Genomic DNA, 19,118 nt, shown 5'->3' on the forward strand with positions numbered 1-19,118 from the left:
ATTATGATCGACGCGGAATTGGATTTTTTTTTTAATCACTTGCACCTAATGACAATTTCCAATCAAACTGGGCAATTTTTCACTTTTAATTTTGTCAAAGGGGAGTCACGCGTCGATGTATTAAGAAAAAATATAAATACAGAGAGTAAATACTTAAGGAATGTACATACGTATTCATGTAAGCAATGGAGTAGGCGCGCGAGAGAAATCCTCCAAATATGGTCACGAATTGCGCTCACGGCCGTTAGCGAGTCATACATACGCTCGAGTACGTAATATTATAATTTATATGGAAAAAAAAAAAAAATTACCAGTCATGATATTTTCGTTCGAGGAGCTGCAGCGCTAGAATGAGAAATTATTTACTTATTCTGTCCATATCGTGTATACGTAGTTTGTTTGTTTTGAAAACTTTGCTCACTATCGTTGCAAGTATTAAATTATTCTATAATTATTTAACCTGATATATTTCAATAGTATATTTTTTGAGCTTTTCATACATAAATCCTTGTCCGTTTTTTGTAAACAAGAAAATAGTTTTTCTATTTAAAAGATATAATACTCTCTCTGATTTATCTCATGCGACAAGTAATTCAGTACTTATAGGGGACAGGAATAAAGTCTAAAAAAGGTAAATAAAGTGGCTCTATGCAGTTCTGCTGGAACGTCGAACGTGGAGTGTAAATGGATAATGGAACTAAATGTAAATTACCACCACCAGATGGCAGGTGCGAACAGTGTGAGCCGTGGGCCCCGTGGAGTGAGCTCCGATCACTCCGATCCGTCAGTTGTGTTCTGCTCCTCGTCGCGGCATTATCATCTAGGTGTACACGTATACTGTCAACTCGAGCCCATCTTCTTTCCAGCTCTTTTGACTTTTGCTGCCTGCGTAGTCTTGTTTACCATCGCCATCACTACAGAACAGTAGAAACAAAAAGAAAACGGTAAGTCGAGCTCTGAACAATCATGGTTTTTGCCAAGGACGAGAGTGCCCTGATTCACAGCAAAACTGGCTCTTTGACGTTGGTAGTCGACGTTTTCAGTAGCAGCCATTGTTGGCTGTGTACAGCCGTTCTCCTGTTGTGTGTGTACGTATATGTGCATTACATACGTGCTAGATGCCACCAGGGCCGAGCCGAGGAGTCATCCTCTCTGGCCTCGATTTCAGAAGCTTATAAGTACCAACTCCGTCGAAAGTCACTCTTTTCATCTTCTCTCTCTCTCTCTCTCTCTCTCTCTTTTTCACTCTCGTTTGGACGCGACTTCTCACGATTTCGCACTACGCCTTGCACTTCCTTTTTTGGTGACATATTTCAGACACATACCCTACACGTACGTATAGGTATATGTATAAAGCTCACTTCTTTTTAATTTGTTTACATTGCTATATTTAAAGATACAACACACACATCGAGCCCGTCGAGTAGTTGAAATTGGCTCAGCATTTGTTCGGCGTTCCGTGAAACTTGAGCAACGTGTATGAGTCATTGACAGAAAATATTGAATGTTCGTCATTAAGATAATACACTTAATTAGATCACTTACAACATGGCACGTAGATACGTGGATTTCGTGTCGATTATCACTATTACTCAACTATTTTCTTTGTGAGAACGTCTGTAGTTTAAATCCAAGGTGTTGGTCAGGATTCCCTCCCTTCTGTCATCAGTATCTACGTCATTACGTGCAGCTGCTGGGTACATTTTAATCTCTTTAAGTTGTGCACACGGTACCGCACTATCCCAGAAAAGCTGGGATATTTGAGACTTCAACTTAATGATGGGCAATTTTCCATTAGCCTTCCAAAAATAAACATGTGTGCAGTGTTACTGTGTGCCCCTTAGAGTTAGATCCAGTGCAATTAAAAGACCCAGTTTTAATATCTAAGGCACACTTAATGATGCCATGTCGCAACTCCAATTAATGATTTATCATCAATTTGCAGATCCAAAATGTCGTCCAGAAAAACAGCAGGTCGTCGTGCTACTACCAAGAAGCGTGCTCAGCGTGCCACTTCCAATGTTTTTGCAATGTTCGACCAGGCACAAATTGCCGAATTCAAAGAAGCATTCAACATGATTGATCACAACCACGATGGTTTCATAGACAAAGAAGATCTTCACGATATGCTTGCTTCCTTGGGTAAAAATCCCACTGAGGATTATTTGGAAGCCATGATGAATGAAGCTCCAGGACCTATCAACTTTACCATGTTTCTGACACTTTTTGGAGAGAGATTGCAAGGCACTGATCCAGAGGATGTGATAAAAAATGCATTTGGTTGCTTTGATGAGGAAAACAATGGTGTTATTGGTGAAGAGCGTCTGAGAGAACTTCTTACCACTATGGGTGACAGGTTGGTCGTCATATTCAAATTTTGAGTAAATTTTCGCACATAATTGAAATTGACGAACAAATTTCTTTATACGATTCAATTTTCGATTTAGGTTCACCGATGACGATGTTGATGAAATGTACAGAGAAGCACCTATTAAGAACACAATGTTTGACTATCTTGAATTCACAAGGATCTTAAAGCATGGAGCCAAGGATAAAGATGAGCAATGAAATCACAAAACGCACATTGTATAGGGTCTGCTCTAAGTTTGTAAAGTCACTTGCAGTAAAAGAGTTGTAAAACCCTTTTTATCCATCCAAGATAGAAAAGGTTGGTCAAGTTGCATTACCCATTAACTAACAGTCAACAAATGTAAGCTTTTTTTATTTAAAGGCTACATATCATTTCTAAACCCATGCAGAAAAACCTTTTCCACTTGAGTAGTTTTTTCTGTAGTTCATTTTATTGCATTTTTACTTAAATACTACTTTAACTCTCCTTTTTATTTTTTAAAAAAAGAAGAAAACAAACGTATTCTTAAAGTGCCTATTAATTGTAAAACAAAACGAGTATGAAAATTATTGCGTTGATTGGTTTCAATTCCACTCTTGACAAGCATTTTGAAACTGCATTGGCGTTTGTAATATTAAATATTGTTGGCTACAGTATGTAAAATACGGATATTTCTACATTTACAATTTGTTTGTCGAAAAAAGGCGGCATTTGTATTTTAATACATATAATATATTATAAAGTGTAACATAAATTTGATATAATATAACTTTATTTACTTTTACCATATCAGAAATACCAATTAATTATTTCACCCCCAACGTCGACAAAGTAATTTAAGCTCAAAAAGATACTGAAAATACGAAAAATTTAATAGCTTAAGATTATAACAAAAACTGCGTCACCTTATAAGTGGATAAATGAAAGGTAATCTAGAGTAAGTAATATCTCGTTGGAGCTATGATATCCTAGAAATAGCTGCAAATGTTACTAATCTATCTTACATATAAAATTTAAAAAATCAATCACAAGCATTTCTACAATGATAAAAATATATCGAAAAAACGCCTATCCACGAGGGATCAAACGAGTCGAGCGTAGACGCCGAACTTTACCAAAAAAAAAAAAAAAAAAAACTTCACTTTCGTGTAAAAGGGTCACCCCCTAGAAAATATTTCCCTCGAGCCATCGCGAGATACATAGAAAGGTCGAGCATAGCGCTCGTCCGGGGTCTGGTGCCCACCCTATAGTACGTCACCTCTGTAGACTTCTTCGCGAACGATACAAAGGATAATAAAAGAGTAAAAGAGAAAGAGAGAGAGAGAGCCATGAGCGGAGCGGTGTGCCCTACCGAATGGAGGAGTCGGTCGTCGGTCGGGGGGGCCGTGCAGTATCGTTCTCGCTCGCTTCGAGCGCGAGTGCCTCCACTGCGCGTTTGCCTACCGCTCCTGCATAGTCGTATGAGATACCCTACACATATTTGTTAAAGTATTTTTGCTTCGTTTCTTATTTGTTTTGTTATATTTTTTTTTTATTGTTGTACACAAACAGAGACGTTCAAGTGTGTACATTATCGTCGTACCGCGTCGTGGATTTATTTATAACGTAAGCTCGTCAGCACGTCTGTCAGTGGACAAGGTACAAAATGTATTTTTCCGCGTCGCCGCGATAAATAAACACGATCATCAATGGGGGGTGTATTGGTACAAGTGTGTTTGTGATATTCCCGCATATATACTACCTGTGCTGTGCACGACGACGAGTTCAACGCAAAAAAAAAAAAAAAAAAAAAAAAAGGAATACTTTCCATCAGGAGTTGTATTTTTTAAACCTCCGTTGGTGATTAAACACGAGTGAAGCAGATCGCTCGCAATGTGTATACATTGTACGCAGTTAAATACAAGCCAGTATAGTTTGTTGACGTCCGGCTGAATTACAAAAAACAAGCATATATAAACACAACGCGCAGCTCATCAAGAGAGTCGGCTGCTCCGTACACTGCAGCGGCCTAAGGTATAGTATACATATAATCACCTATACGCTAATATTATTGCAAAAAGTGCTTAGTGTCCTTATCGTCGTTATACTTACGTAGCCGTGGAAAGTAAAAATGAAATTATAAAAGTCACTTACCCCGAACGCTTAGCTTTCACCCCTTTGAGGTTATCACGGTGTGGGTGGAGGTGTCGCAGGTGTCCCTCCCCCGAACACGAGGTGTCTGCTCTGCAAGCTCGAGAATCAAAAAAAAGAAAAAAAAAGAAAAAAAGACCATCCAGTCCGAACACTCGATAATTGATATATATATATATATATATATATATTATAAATAGTATCTACTGTATGCGTGTAAGCGGTGCAAGCAACTTTTTTTATAATGATTCAGCTAAGCAGGTACACTCTGATGACGATGATGATAATAGACCCCGTCCACGGATGCTGGATTCAACGTAGACTCTCGTTCCAATTGCGTGGTATACTTGCACCATACACACTTGTAACATTTGGTATCGCTCTCTGGTAATGTATAATAGGTATCGCCTAAAAGGTGGAAGTGAAAGAGAAGAGTAGAGTGGGCGCGCTCGGAGCACCGCATCATCATCATCATCATCATCATCAAGAGAGAGAGAGAGAGAGAGAAAGATGATGAGACCCGAGAGAGCAAGGAGGTATACATTCCTTCGGTGTATAGCTTCCGGGCCCAAATTGGGTTACGCTATTAGCCGACCTGGCAACAGCAGCAGCTAGTTCCCTATTAGAAAACATCCACTCGCTCGTACTCCGGAGCAAACACACGTATGTGTGTATATATACATGGGAGCGTGTAAAATATATAAATATACTCACGTATAAGAGTGCAGCTCGCCCGGAACAGGCCTATAGGGGGTGAGAGCCCTTTCCATTCGTCGCTGGTGACTCTCTCTCTCGTATCTCTCTTTCTTTCCATCTCTGTATATACATATATATACCGCTGTTGGCAGCGATCAGCTGTTTTGGAGCAGAGGACGCACATGATATATTATATACATGTAGGCTAGTTTTTTTCGGCTCCAGAGCCCCCGTAGAAAACCCAGGTCTTACTTATATATGCGTATACTCTTTTGTAGGTGATTAAATTTGCTTCACGGTTCTTTGCTTACGATCAAACGGTGTTGAATAACTTGCAGAGTGACATTTTTCGTTGATTGTTATTTTCTCACACTGAATCATTGGATGCGTCCTCGTCTTGTTAGATGGTCCGAGCCACAATGGCAGTACATACTAAGGGTAGGAGGAAGTGGTCTTTCAAAAAATGACGTTTACGAGGCAAGTTGAATGAAAATTTATTACGCTCGCGGCAATTATCAATTTCTGTATGTTAATCACTCCCAGCGTCCCGATCAAAAGCTCTTCAGTGGCATTATGCGGCCAAACTTCCCTCGACTCTTTTTACCGATAAAAAATTTGTAATTTACAAGCGTTGCGCGCACTCGGAGATAAAGGGAGTCTTGGAAACTTTTTTCAATGGCATGGTCACCTATAAACATAATATACATGTACGCGCTTGATTTAAATCGTGTTATTCGTGATTATATTGTTTAGCATCGCCAACCGGTGTCGACTCGGTTATCGTACGTGCGCGCGTTGCTGAAATTTTTAACGAGGACTCGAGACGACAATAATAATCGCCTGCACATTGTCTGTCACAAACACCCGAAGGTACATTTTTGTACGAATATGTGTGTGTGTGTGTGTGTGTGTGTGTATTATAATCGGGCCTCGATTAACTATTCGAAAAACGCGTCGCGATAACTCAATAATATTTATAATGGTTGATTATTCGTATCGCGCGTTGTGAGTGTCCCATTGTAATCTATGATTGAAGAAACGAATAATCGAGGATACAAATGATACGAATAATTGCAGTAATAATGTACCATAGCTTGGAGAAAGAGGTGATAAAAGCGTGTATACCAAGTATTATATAAACCGCAAATAAACCATCGAGGATTAAGATTACTATACATCCAATCGCGCCTCGGTTCGTTTGGATGCGATTTACCTTCGAAAAAAAGGAAAGTTACGTCCGATACGTATTTCCAACAATCGCACCATATAGGTGTGCATTGGTCGGATATGGTGGAGGCGTCTATAGCGAGTACACGCTGCCATACTGTTATATATGTACGTCCACACACGTATGGCTGTTAAATAAAAAAAAGTCCTTAATACTGCTCTCCGAATCTTATGCTGACGCGTCACAGCTTGCGGGACCCATTGTGTAAACTTTTCCCCGACTCGCGCACACGGAGGTACTTTTATACATCATCATCAAAGGCCCGGTGCGTCGCTTTCTCCCATATATACCTATACCATTCGACAGATAGTGGTAATTCCGCGCCACGGAGAGAAGAGAGAGAGGAGGTTCTTGCATCGGTACACTTGATGATTGGGAGTGTACAACTAGAGCAACGAGAACCGGATAACGGGCTGATGAAAAAAAGCGCGCTATCTGATGGCATTTACTTGTTTGTTAAAGGAGTATGCGAAAAAAAGTAGTTGCAAGAGATAGCGTCTTAACCGTATATACTCTCCGTCGCGTTGCATCTCGATGGAAAGTTGGAGATTTTACCGTTTTTATTTACCTACAAAATAATATACACGAAATTCAAACTATGTATGTTTCAATAGCTCGATATTTACAAGTATGCATAGTAGTTTGACAATACGTACGTATAAGTACTGCCTCGGGAATGTATGTAAAATAAAAGCGCCCTCGTGTCTTACCGTACTCGGTATGCATCTACTTACGCGTGGGCCATTTGTTTCGTATTTCAAAAGTTGCACCTGTTCCCATAGCGAAAAACGCAAAGATATACTTACATCCACACCCGAAAGCTCCAAAAAAAAGGGGGGGGGTAAGTCCGCACCTCTGTATTTTCCCCGTCAGTGAAAAATCTCTTGCTCCCAAAAAGATACACGTGGGAACAACAACGTCGCGTGTAATCTAATACACGTTCTCATCGTCGCGCGTATAGGCATATGTGTAAAGTATACCTCGAAAATCGTAAACGCCCGCGAGTTATTCGCGATCCCGAAAGTGTATATATATGCAAAAGGGTGGATGAGCTCGGTCGGTGAGTGAGTGAGTGTGTGGATATAAGTATCGGGTATCAAACGACGGGCTCACCTTGAAAAGGAGAGACCGGCTAATCCTCTTTTTCCGTACACCCCCTCGCCTGTTGTACACTTGTACACACATGTGACACCTATACTCGTAAGTATAATATATACTTGCTGCAACGTTGTTACACAGTGCGCGTGGAAAAATAAAGCGCGCAAAAGTGGTGGTGTGCGGATGAGGTAACGTGACACACACGCAACCTGCTTGTATACCCCCTGATGCCTGCACGCGCGTTGCCATCAAGTGTTATATACGCAATATCGGCCAGACCCGACTTTATAATGTTATATACAGTAGCGCTGCAGTGACGTCCGTGTACTTAACGAGGGTGAGCTGGACAAATAAAAAAAAAAAAAAGTTTTACTTCATCCCAAGTGACAGTATAATGACAATACACGGACATTGTACGTACATTAGCACGCGTGACGTGCAGATCCAACGCTCTGACTTTCCGGGCTTTATTATAAGATTCCAGGAATTTTCCACTTTGCCCGACTTATCATCGTAGCAACCCCCTCTCTATACACAGTGATAAGAGTCGGAGCAAAATCAAAGTTCTCTCTCTCTCTCTCGGTGTGTATACTTACAGCTGATGGTACGCTTCGCTCGTATATGATATATACTATAACCTGCTGGGCCGCCGCGCAGCGAAATCCGCGAGGTATCCGTATGTGTGTGTAGAGCTTGTTCGTAGATAATAGGTAACACCCAGATACAGGTATATATAAGGGGGGGCGAGTGGATGACTTGCTTGGCCTAACACAACATATTTATATCGTCGCCCATCCCTGATGGAACTTTCGATCGATGTTGTATACTTATACCTATGTACGAGTAGTGATCGATCAAAAAAAAAAGAACAAGAGAAAAAAAATGAAATTCAATACAATACGTGGTCAAGCCGAACTAAGTATAGTGTGTGTACGTGCTCGCTGGATTAAAAGCCCGAATTTACTGTCGATATATACTCGAGTACCAACCTATGTATATACAGATGCTATCGAGTCGTTCGAGCTTCTCAATTTGTGCGGTGGATTAAAACAAAGGAAAAACAATAAAATATGCAGCCGTTGGCTTTTCAATTTCTTTTTTTTTTCCCGGGCACGTCGCACCACCACCTATGGGCGAACAATTTTAGAAATCAGAGAGAAAGAGAGGGGGCACACAGTCGCGCTAGTAGCTACTCCCATCCTATGAGAGCCGCGGGGGAATCGATATGTCCCGCTATTTATAACGTGACACGCTGCCTCGCGGATCTACGCGAGCGCGTGTGTCACGTGTGGTATATAACGTGCAGTAGAAAAAAAAAAAAAGAAGAAAAAAATTTAATTACCTCTGAAATTTATCAACTTGTCATACAACTTCGGCTCTCTTTATATTACGTGCACGTATAGTCTCTAAAGTCCTTCATTGTCCGATGTTAATATCGTATGTACATATACACGCACAAGGGGAGGCTCCAATTACCAAGGGCTCAGGGGGGTAAAAGGGAGAGTCGGAGTATAAGCGACTCGTTAAAGTGCAAGCATCGCGACTCTACCCTCTCTTTTTGCTAATACACGGGTATACTACTTATACTCCCCCTCAACTGTTTCAGTTTGCGAAAGCTTTGCGCTTATACGTTGTTATTACCACGCCCGCAGTGGTGGTCTCTCGTAGCTGCTATTTGGAGTGACGGATATTGCGTGTCCTTGGCTGAAACCAGAGTATATATATATAATACACCCATGGGCCGTTAATTTGGAAAACCGCGCGGTCTAGCGTGTAATATACACAAGCGCACCATTACGACTAGTCGAATGATCGGGGAGGTATATACTTGCAACTATACGCGGTCCAAGGTCAGCAGTTAAGTTCCAAGGATACGGCGTCACGTGACTTTTTTCGGTAGCGCTTATATTCCCTAAATTTCACACGACTGCTCCTCCTGTAATGTACGTATATCTACTTGGACGCACCGTGTTATCTTATTCAGTCCACTATGGTGATGTTCCGCCGATCGTGTGAGTCGTATACAAGGGGAGCTTTTATTCCTTTTCCGACTTGGCGTCGCCATCGAGGGACGAGGGTTACTTGAAAATCCATACTTGCGTTTTCTCCTGCATCCAGTATATCGATACGCATATACACGGGCGCATGGATTTGGTACCGTATACTTTTGATTTTCCGTCGGAAGCTAAAAACGTATGTAACAGCGTCGTACAAGTCTAGACGAGTTTATCGCCGGAGTAAAAAAAATATTTATTTGAAAAGTTGCTTGCGGGGGGCTGGTCCGTCTTTTCTTTCGTCGTCGCTTTACCCTCCAATTTTGTCGTACTTTCGATGTACCCACGAATAATTTATAGTATAGAAGGCTCATCGCTGTATCTTGGGTAGTTTAACTTTTTTAAGGAAAAATCGGTCCAAGACGATACATTGATTGGTGCACGAATATGAAAATGAACGCAATGTAGGCGCACTTTCTTCCAAACGACGGGTTTTCCGTACGTGACTATTGGAAACCTCAAAAAGAAGAAGAAGAAGAAGAAGAAGAGAAAAAAAAAAGTGTCGTGTCAGTAGCGCGCATTCTAGGCCAATTACGTCCTTCGCGCCGGCCGGAGAGCTTATTGCTGATGCCGTCGCGCTCTGGTTTGTTGCCTTTTTTTTTTTTTTTGCTGGGAAAGCCTCCGAGAGAAAAGTCAAGTCTAATGCAAATGTACTTCGCTATACGGAATGCAGAGTTTAGCGGAATTAAAACGGTCAAGGGACATCTCGTGCTGATCGATTCGTCGGACGGCGCTTTCAATGTTTTTTTTTTTTTTTTACCGTTTCAAAGTGTAATTGGCGCTTGATCCTCTTGAAGAAGAATTTCATATACTCCATCAAATTCCATGCCAGTGGGCCAAAAGGACTTTGCGTGCCTCCAAGTTATTACACGCTGGCATGTGTGTATGGTAAGTATAATATACCATGTCTTCATTCGCGTTCGCACGCGATACAGTTTAATAGACACTACGGGCACGTCGTCTTTGCTCGATTACTTGGACCATTTTGCGATGTCTGTATCATTATAGGCGAAAATCTGAGTAACGATATAAAACCCAAAATCAATGAAAATTTGATTGTTGGGGTATATCGAGAGATTTCGGAGGCGCGAAAAAAAAGTTACCCTTGGAATTCAATTCGACTCATTTTGGGCAAAGGTGAACTTCTCTGCCTCGTATTACCTTTTTCTTTTTCTCTCGCGAGTTGTATATAATCTTCAACTTTTTCCCAACCCCCTATGTAATCTTCAACTTTTTCATCATTCTCGTCTTGAAAATGTATACGGCTTCCCGAGAATGTCTTTCGCATCATTAGGTTTCCACACCCAAAATGTATATTAAAAAATAGCTCGAACATCACCAAATGGTAAAAATATTGAAAATTGCACGATAATATACCTACCACACGCGTAAAAGTGTGACAATCATCCTACGGACAAATTGGAGTGAACTCGGATCGATATAGGTAAAAAAATGGCTATTAATTTTTTTTCTTCCTTACCCATACAGCTTCACGAGGGCGCTGGACTCGCGTTGGATACTACGAGTAATAAAGCCTATACGGTGGAAATAAAATGAAAGACGTCTGAATTCCTGACGGATCCCCCGACACCCTGCAAAGCTCCAGCGCGATAATCCACCCTCTTCGTTTTCCCCCGCCGTCTGTTCCCACCCCCTCGGAGCTCGTGTGTATATGTACGTAAGGGCCTTGGAAAAATTACGAAATTCCCCCCCCCCCTCGCAATTTCTTTGTTCTCGGAAAGGAAGAAAGGGGACTCTCCCCTTGTATACCTACGCGCGCGCTTTTATTCAAAGGGACCAAACGAGAGCGAAGGAGAAAAGGAATCTCGTGGCGAAGGGCAGAGCTCTCGGGTAATAACATTAAATGTAATCGTGGCTCACGCACATGACGAAATTAACGAAAAAAAAAAGAAAAGAATTCGGGGTGTGTGCCTCCCTTTTTATATAATATGTCCGTACAAGGTCTTGTGTCACGAGTAAAAAAGTATACTGTGGCGTTAATCGAGACTAACTCGGCGAGGCAGAGATCAAAGGACAGTGCGTGTAGGTGCACACATTACCTCTTTCTTTTATTGCCGAGTTTCTCATGTTACGCACACGTTGTGCATGTATATATGTATACATATCGTGCGCTGCATCACTATGAATCGTTGAGGCGCACAATTTGTCGAGATGACGATTTATTTTATTGATACATGGTGACGAGGCTCCGTTATTAATCGAGTTAGATTCAGAAGATGCTCGTCATCCAAGATCTGGTTTCCAGTTGCCTTCGCAGCCAATCGGGCGTTTTCAAGTTGCAAAGCTAATTACGATAAATCCTTTTTTTTTTTATTTTTTTTTCTTTTTCCTCTCGCGATTCTCGAGCTTTGCCATGAAATAATCAACTGAATTAATTTTATTTCATCCCTACACGTTGTGCAAGTGCGCACTCGGTGCAATAATAGAATCCAATCCTGATGATGTATGTATAGTAAAAAAATAAAAATAAAAATAAAAAAAGTCACAATTAAAATTGGCGATCGAACGAGGGTTTATCATATTGTTGGTACATATAGAGCGCAGGCGGGTCGAGTGTATGTATACCAGAGACAGCTCGTCAGTGGCAGGCAATAAATAAGCATCGTCAGGCAGTTAAAGTGCGCAGACTCGTCATCCCGAGAAGTGAAGTTGGAATTGCTTGCGTAGCCGGGGGATCGTGTGTATGGAGAGTCAGCCGAAAAAAGAGGAAGGAAATTTCTGGGCGCAGAGGTTGACGACAGATAGGAGACGGGGAAATGGCAAAAGTCAAAAGCGGCCCGACAACGCGGACAGACGGTGGTGGTGGTCAGACGAGGGGACGAAGCATCGGTTCACCGCCGCACACGATGAAATGGCTATACATAGGTGTGTATATATCCCGCGGGACAAGCGCTCGCAAAATAGATAAATGAAAAAAAGTATCGGAGGGATGAACGAGCTCTGCACCCGCGGAACGTGAATGTATACACGTTTCCACCCCCGCGCGGTAGGAAGAGTATACAGAACAGTGCGCCGGCGCATTATCGATCCCTCGTCTCTCTATATGTGGTCCCCTCTCGGTGTTGTCGGGGCGCGTACATAAGGGCACTGTACCCGCTGCAGCCGTGCCACCACCTCCTTCTGCCCCCCCCCCTACTGAAATTGCCCACTTGAGCTGCACGCGCGCCCGGATTCGCCCCCTATGCGCACACGGCTGATGTCATCGGGCAAACGCTCCACGCGCCAGAGGGACTACGAGCCCACGTTTATGTACCATAGAGAATCTTCCGACTGGACATTTGGTGGATTTCTTATCTAAATGGACTCGGCTCCCCGGGAGATTTTTCCATCGACAACTGCAGAGGGAACGGAAATGACTCGATAAATTTCCATATTTTTTTTTTTTCTTTTTTTGTCTTAGGACAGTCCTTTTTTTTTTTTTTTTTTTTTTTTGTATTATTTATTTTCTTGTTTTCCTTTATTGTTTTCAAAGAAAACCCCGTGAATTTTCAAAGCCGCGCCAAATCCCGATTGTTTGGGAAAAGAAGCGTGCACTTACGAATCAGGGGCCCTTTGATCCGAGCCCCAATGAATTTCCAAGGCGGGGACGGCGTTGATCGCTGATTTACGATTTTTTTTTCCCCCTCGACAGACAGAGATACATAAACATGAGGCCGAGCTCTTTACCATCCACATGCGGTCGTTGACTCTGTATTTGGGCGAAAAAAAAAAAAATGAAGAGAAAGCGACTCAATAAAAACATGAAATCGACGAAAACTCATGTTTGGCTCGGTCCTCCTCTTCCTGAAACCAGAGAGCTCCGTAAAATCACTCTCCCGAGAGTAGCAAATGACTCCCTTTGTCATCGTTTCCATTCGCTACATATATAGAACTATCGCCTCGCTTGCTTGCTCGAAAAGCCGATGATCGACGCGTCGTCGCGCCCGACTGGCTCTCTTTCGAACGACTCCTTACCCAATGCCTTTTGGAAAATTCATTCGCTTCCCGGCTCTTGGGTGTCAAAGCGCTCGGTAATCATTTTCTTTACGATACTTCAAGTCGTACACTTCTATACGGCCAAGCTGAACATTTTCATGTCGTGCTGAACAACAACTGCGAGAAAAAAAGTATACGTCCCAAGTTACCCCACGATCCGAGTTTTCGCCCAAAAAAAAAGTAAAACCGACCGCAACTCGTTATCGAAAGTGACATTCATTCGGTCAGAGTTAAAAAAAACAGCCTCAACTCATATACTATACTGAGTTAGTACAGTCAACGTTGGACAAACGTCATCCTGTTTTTTTTTTTAAATTATTTTCTGCTACAAGAGCGACAGCTATAATCACTACTTTTTTTCGGGCTGTGTGTGGGGCGTGATGGGCTAATCTGTAGGATATCAGACTGTTATACTCTCTCGTGAGCGCGTGCGCTACACTCACTTACATATACCTACTGCACCAATACAATCACAAGCAGCCAGTTGCATTATCGGACCTTAAACGCGGACATCGCGCACCGAGATTAACGCGACCCCATAAACTTTGACTCTCTCTCTCTCTCTCACTGCTCCCTTAAAAGGGTGAATTTTAAACGTTATAAAGTCGCCGGGGGGGGTGAATTATATGCGGTGCCATTTCGGCCTTTAAAAGTCAAAGTCACGCGACATATATATACCCCCCGCAAAGTGCAAGCAAAGCAGCGGTGATAACTTATCCCTCGGATTTTCGTAAAATGGATTACGCATACATACTTATACAAACGTAAGTATACCTTGTTTATCCGGGAGAATTTTACATGGCTTCAACTGTACCTTTATAGAAGAGCGAAGGTGGGGGGGGGGGGTGAAAACTATATATCTATATCTATATAGGTATATCTATGTGCACATGTAGCCCAAAACCTTTTTTAATCAGCAATCCATCATGTTTTTATTTTTCCATCCAGTACTATTTTTTTTTTTTTCCGATTTCTTTGATAATCAAAGGAGGTACAATCAATAGCTCAATTTTTATGAGTAGTGCAGAGGGGGCGATCGAGAAATCCTTACCAGCAGAATGTTGTCAAAATACCCTACTTAGCGATACATAGAAATAACTTGGAACTCTCAGTCGCATCGTAATCGTCATCGTTCGACAACCATCCGGACATTCCCGACCGATAACGTCCCCATTGTGCACGATGCTCATCGAGAGAAGTGTACCATGGGCATCGTGGTATTCTTATTTATTCTTTTTTTATTTCGACCAGCCACACATCACAACCCTCCGCTCTCGTTTGGTGATCGTAAAGCATTTCTTCGTTTTATTCCCCCCCCCTCCCTCTCTCTCTAATCAGACGGGGAAGAAGAAAAAAAAACCCAAACCGAGATTTGGCCCATTTTCCTTGTAATCAGAAAAAACGACACCCCTAACGATAAACCCATAAATGTTTAATGCATCGGGCCCCCGAGACGGATGGAGTTACCCGTGTATGCATAATAATTTTTACGACTCCGACCCCCCAGGGAGGGCGTACAAGCAATACGCCTGCGTGTGTACTGTGTACACGGGTATAGTCGGCCCAATGGGTCGACCAAGGCGATTTAGACGCCTGACACGAAGGCTTGACGTTCGAGGGAATACTTAATATCGCGCCTAAACCAGCGCAGCTGTTAACGTTGGAGCTAAGCGTGAAAAAAAAAAAATCAACTCCAAAAGTGAGACTCGGAGCTTTTTCAAAAACAGGGGAGGGGGGGGGGCAGACCGATTGCACACAGCTTGCTGCATATAATACACGTTGGCTTGAAAGTTTCGAGAGTCCTCGTTTGCTGGCAATTTTGCCTATTCGCTGCACACTTGTACACACGTCGAGTGGGCATACATATACATATACACTTGACGAGAGACAGCGCAGATGGATATTGTGATAATAATATATTGCCGTGCATCGGAGAGCGCGAGGGCACGAAAGTGAAAGTCGATGTTACTTTTATATATGTATATACATATAAACCATTATCAGAGTGAAGGAAGAGCTACCGAGGTGTCTGTGGTGGTGGTGGCGTTAACCGAGCGCGTGGGTGTTCTTGGTTGTCCGTTTCGCGGTACCTGTACAATAATACGGCGTATACCTAGACAATATACATCATTGCAACGAGTTCGGGAATGTATATGGGCTTGCGCACGAGTTAGAGATACGTGTATATACATATTATATACAACCATCCAACTTGACCAAAGTAGGTCGCGTCCAGGCGAGGAGGCGGACGACCAGACGGCGGAGGAGGGACCTATACATTATATGGTACGCGTGGGAGGAGCTTGTGAGAGTAACGCGCGCAAGGGGCGCCAACGTATTGTTTAATTCGCGCGTGCAGGTATATTATATAAGTACTATTATGATGATTGCCATCACTTATGTATATATGTATGCCGTGAGTGTTATCGCTTCGCGCGGCTACACACTTAACCTTTTTCATTCAGCCAATTGACACATCCGTGCTCCGTATGATGTACCTGCAGACACGCGTGCGCGTCCTTGAAATGGTTAATGATCATCGCAGAGTCAAAAAAATTTTATCTTCCCATATCCAATAACCATGAAAATACACGAGCTCAGTCAGTTGTAAAGGTGTAAAAAAAAAAAAAAAACCCTCCCGGAGCCGGAAATTCTCATAAAACCCCAGCGCACAGTGAGTATTGTACCGACTCGCGTGTCAAATTCGCGTGCTACCTTCACGCCGTATACATTATACCGGCGGTGGCTTGAAAAATTCATCCCAGCGCTCTCTCCCCCTTTATTCGTTGCAAATTATTTTTCCATCCAATTTACGAAAGAGAGAGAAAAAGAGGGTGGGGGGGGAGAGGTTGGGTAACTGTATCCAGTTGAGCTCTTTCCGCGTGATTAGCGCGAAAAATGGACCCAATTTCCCCCACCCCCCAACCTGCTCTCCATTGCCCAATTTTTCGGCATTGCTCCATCCATACTCTTAGGCACGTGTCGCACTTGGTTGTACTCGCTTCCTCTCGACCAACCAAGAATGATTTAATAGTTGTGGTGACGCACGAGCGAGTCGGCTAATCGGCGCGTTTCGCAATCGACCAGATGTACAGAGGAAATAAAAAAAAAATAAAAAAGGTCTACCGATATCCGCTCCACGAAACAATAGGAACGACGATTCCAACTCGGCAAGATATCCCGTATGGCTGATGGTTATATACAAACAGGTGGTGGTGATGGCATTTTTTTTTTTTTTTTTTTTTTTTTCACGCACATGGGTGTACATAATATTATACAATAGGAATGCCACGGTTGTGGTTGGAGGAGGAGATGCGATTAAACGGCACACAGCGACGATTGCATTGTATAAAAAGAGGACCTAATGAGCATTATTCGAGACATCTTCCGGGTTGCGGGTAATGCCTTTTGTATCGGTACAACAGAGAGACACACACACACACACACACACACTGTATTATTTTCTCTCGACTATAACTCTATACTCACGGAGAGGTTTACTTTGTTTCGTGTACAATATTGTGTAGGTACAATGCACAAACGAAGGCTCGTTTCCTCGCATGGCTGACCATCCGTGACAAAATACAGATCGAACGAGGCAATGAAGGGAAGGGAGGAAGCCAAACAGTAGTGTGTATACACCACTTTTGATGCCCGTTGTACAACATCATAATATGTATAAATATAAAAATCCTGTAACTAACACTTTACTCTGTATAATATTTATTATTACCTATACTTGTCTGTTTTACGAGCCTTTTAATGACTACTGTCTTGTTTACTGCTGTCGTCCTTTACACGCGCCTGGAGGCTCTATTTATGTGTGTTGAACGTTAAATTGGAATCAAAAATAACGTAGACAGCAAATTAAACGTCGATGTTTAATCAAACACTATCAACCATCCCTAACTTTTTCTTCTTCCATTTATCACTGTGGCAACATGCTTGCAATCCCCATTACTGATTGTGCCCGACCCCTTGTCCATGTGTGTTTCGTGTGGACAACCAAGTGTGTACCCTTTTATCATACAACGTTAGGATATCAGCTGGTACTGTAATGATCGGTGTACTCCACGCTGAGATGCAGAGAGTTTCTAACAACTTACAAAAAGTTAGGTAGGCATACAATTTTCAACAATGTCTTGCACACCATACATGACATTCATACATTCATACTTGGCTCTCGTGTACGCGAACGCCAGCTCATTAGAAGTTCATTGACTCGCCATAATATGCATATAGTTACCTTTCGTACGCCTCTTCTATCGTCGCCGCGCCTACCAATAACATATTATATATATAATCAAATCAAGCGCGCATGTCCTTTTATTATTTTCTTTTTTTTTTAATTCCCAAAACGTGATTCGATTTTCGATCACCTTCCGCGCTCGAGTTTGTATATAAGGTGTGCTGCACGAGGGTTATTTTGAAAATCCCGTCGTACGGCTGTATACTTACCTACTTTCGGAAGACGAGAGCAGCATATCGCGGGCACGAGGCATCACACCGATCTCGGAATAACCGAGCGCCAGATGATACGGGCTTGCTGCTGTTGGATGATTTGAGTGCACTTGTTATCAATATATACATACAAGTACTCTCTCTCTAGAGAGAGGAGAGCTGCACGGATGAAAACCAGCTGCAGCCGCGATCGAGAGCTTCGGTTGCTAATGCACGATGTGTGTATCATCAGCCGCGGCATGTATCCTTACGGGGCACGTATCGGTACAGTATAATGTTGTGTGTATGCATGTATAAGTACGGCTTTGATTGGCGGTTCATCGTTTTGTTGCACGTTCGTCGACCGCGCCTTTGTAATTAATATAGAGCTTGTGAGCAAAGGAATTTCGGTGGGAAAGACAAACGAGAGATGAAAAAAAAAAAAAAGATGATTGTTTTGGTACTTGGTAAAGCCTACACGATTTGCCAGACATTTGCGCAAATGGCGCACCAAACGATGTCGAACTCTCAGAGATCCAAAACTGCCTCTCTTTACGTATATACCCGCAGGTCAATATCCTCCAAGTAAACGAGCAAACTCAAGCTCCCTTGCTCTGAAACTCTTGTATAAGAATTTTTATTGAAAAAAAAAATAATCTGTATCGCGAAGAGGTCTCAGCGTCACACGCGCGTGTGAAACAAACGGAGCACCACCCGTAAGTATATATTTAACGACAATAACGAAACTTCTCCAGCGCGATCCGTAATAATTCGTGTCATTAGGCATACTTACCCTATATATCCAAGTCCGCTGGCTTCCTTGCACGTCGCGGTCCAAGAGGCACAAGTCTGCAGGTATAATAATGTGTATATATATACATCTATGGGTACAGTTACGTTAATGCGCAGAACGAAAGAACGAAAGCGTGGATTACAGAGCCGAGAGGGGTATGCAGAGGCCACACCGAGACAACAGCATCCTCTCGCATACACCTAGATGAGATAGGAGCGAAAAAAAAAAAAAAAAAAAAAAAAAAAAGAAATAACAGCGAGTGCTCGCGGAGCGGAAGACGATAATTTAGACCGTACCCCCAGGTATTCGTCGACGTATAACCACAGTGACGAT

General features: G+C 42.5%; 1 protein-coding gene across 1 annotated transcript; it reads left to right on the forward strand.

The window, feature by feature from the left end:
* Nucleotides 1-768: 768 nt before the first annotated feature.
* sqh (myosin regulatory light chain sqh) lies at nt 769-3,091 on the forward strand. Its single transcript, XM_014348244.2, has 3 exons — nt 769-944; nt 1,946-2,356; nt 2,448-3,091. Exons 2-3 carry the CDS (start codon nt 1,953-1,955, stop codon nt 2,566-2,568), a joined length of 525 nt encoding a protein of 174 aa, XP_014203730.1. The 5' UTR covers nt 769-944; nt 1,946-1,952; the 3' UTR covers nt 2,569-3,091.
* The last annotated feature ends 16,027 nt before the right edge of the window (nt 3,092-19,118 follow it).

Source organism: Copidosoma floridanum, unplaced genomic scaffold (genome assembly GCF_036245765.1).
Source record: "Copidosoma floridanum isolate Cflo_tuat_1 unplaced genomic scaffold, Cflo_Japanese_pri ptg000009l, whole genome shotgun sequence".
In the NCBI taxonomy this organism is placed as follows: Eukaryota; Metazoa; Arthropoda; class Insecta; order Hymenoptera; family Encyrtidae; genus Copidosoma; species Copidosoma floridanum.

Excerpts from the sequence above, each read along its gene's own strand:
- sqh (XM_014348244.2), top strand. The coding sequence starts at position 1,953 with ATGTCGTCCAGAAAAACAGCAGGTCGTCGTGCTACTACCAAGAAGCGT. Across the intron at positions 2,357-2,447 it reads CTTACCACTATGGGTGACAG|GTTCACCGATGACGATGTTG; the intron begins GTTGGTCGTCAT and ends TTTTCGATTTAG.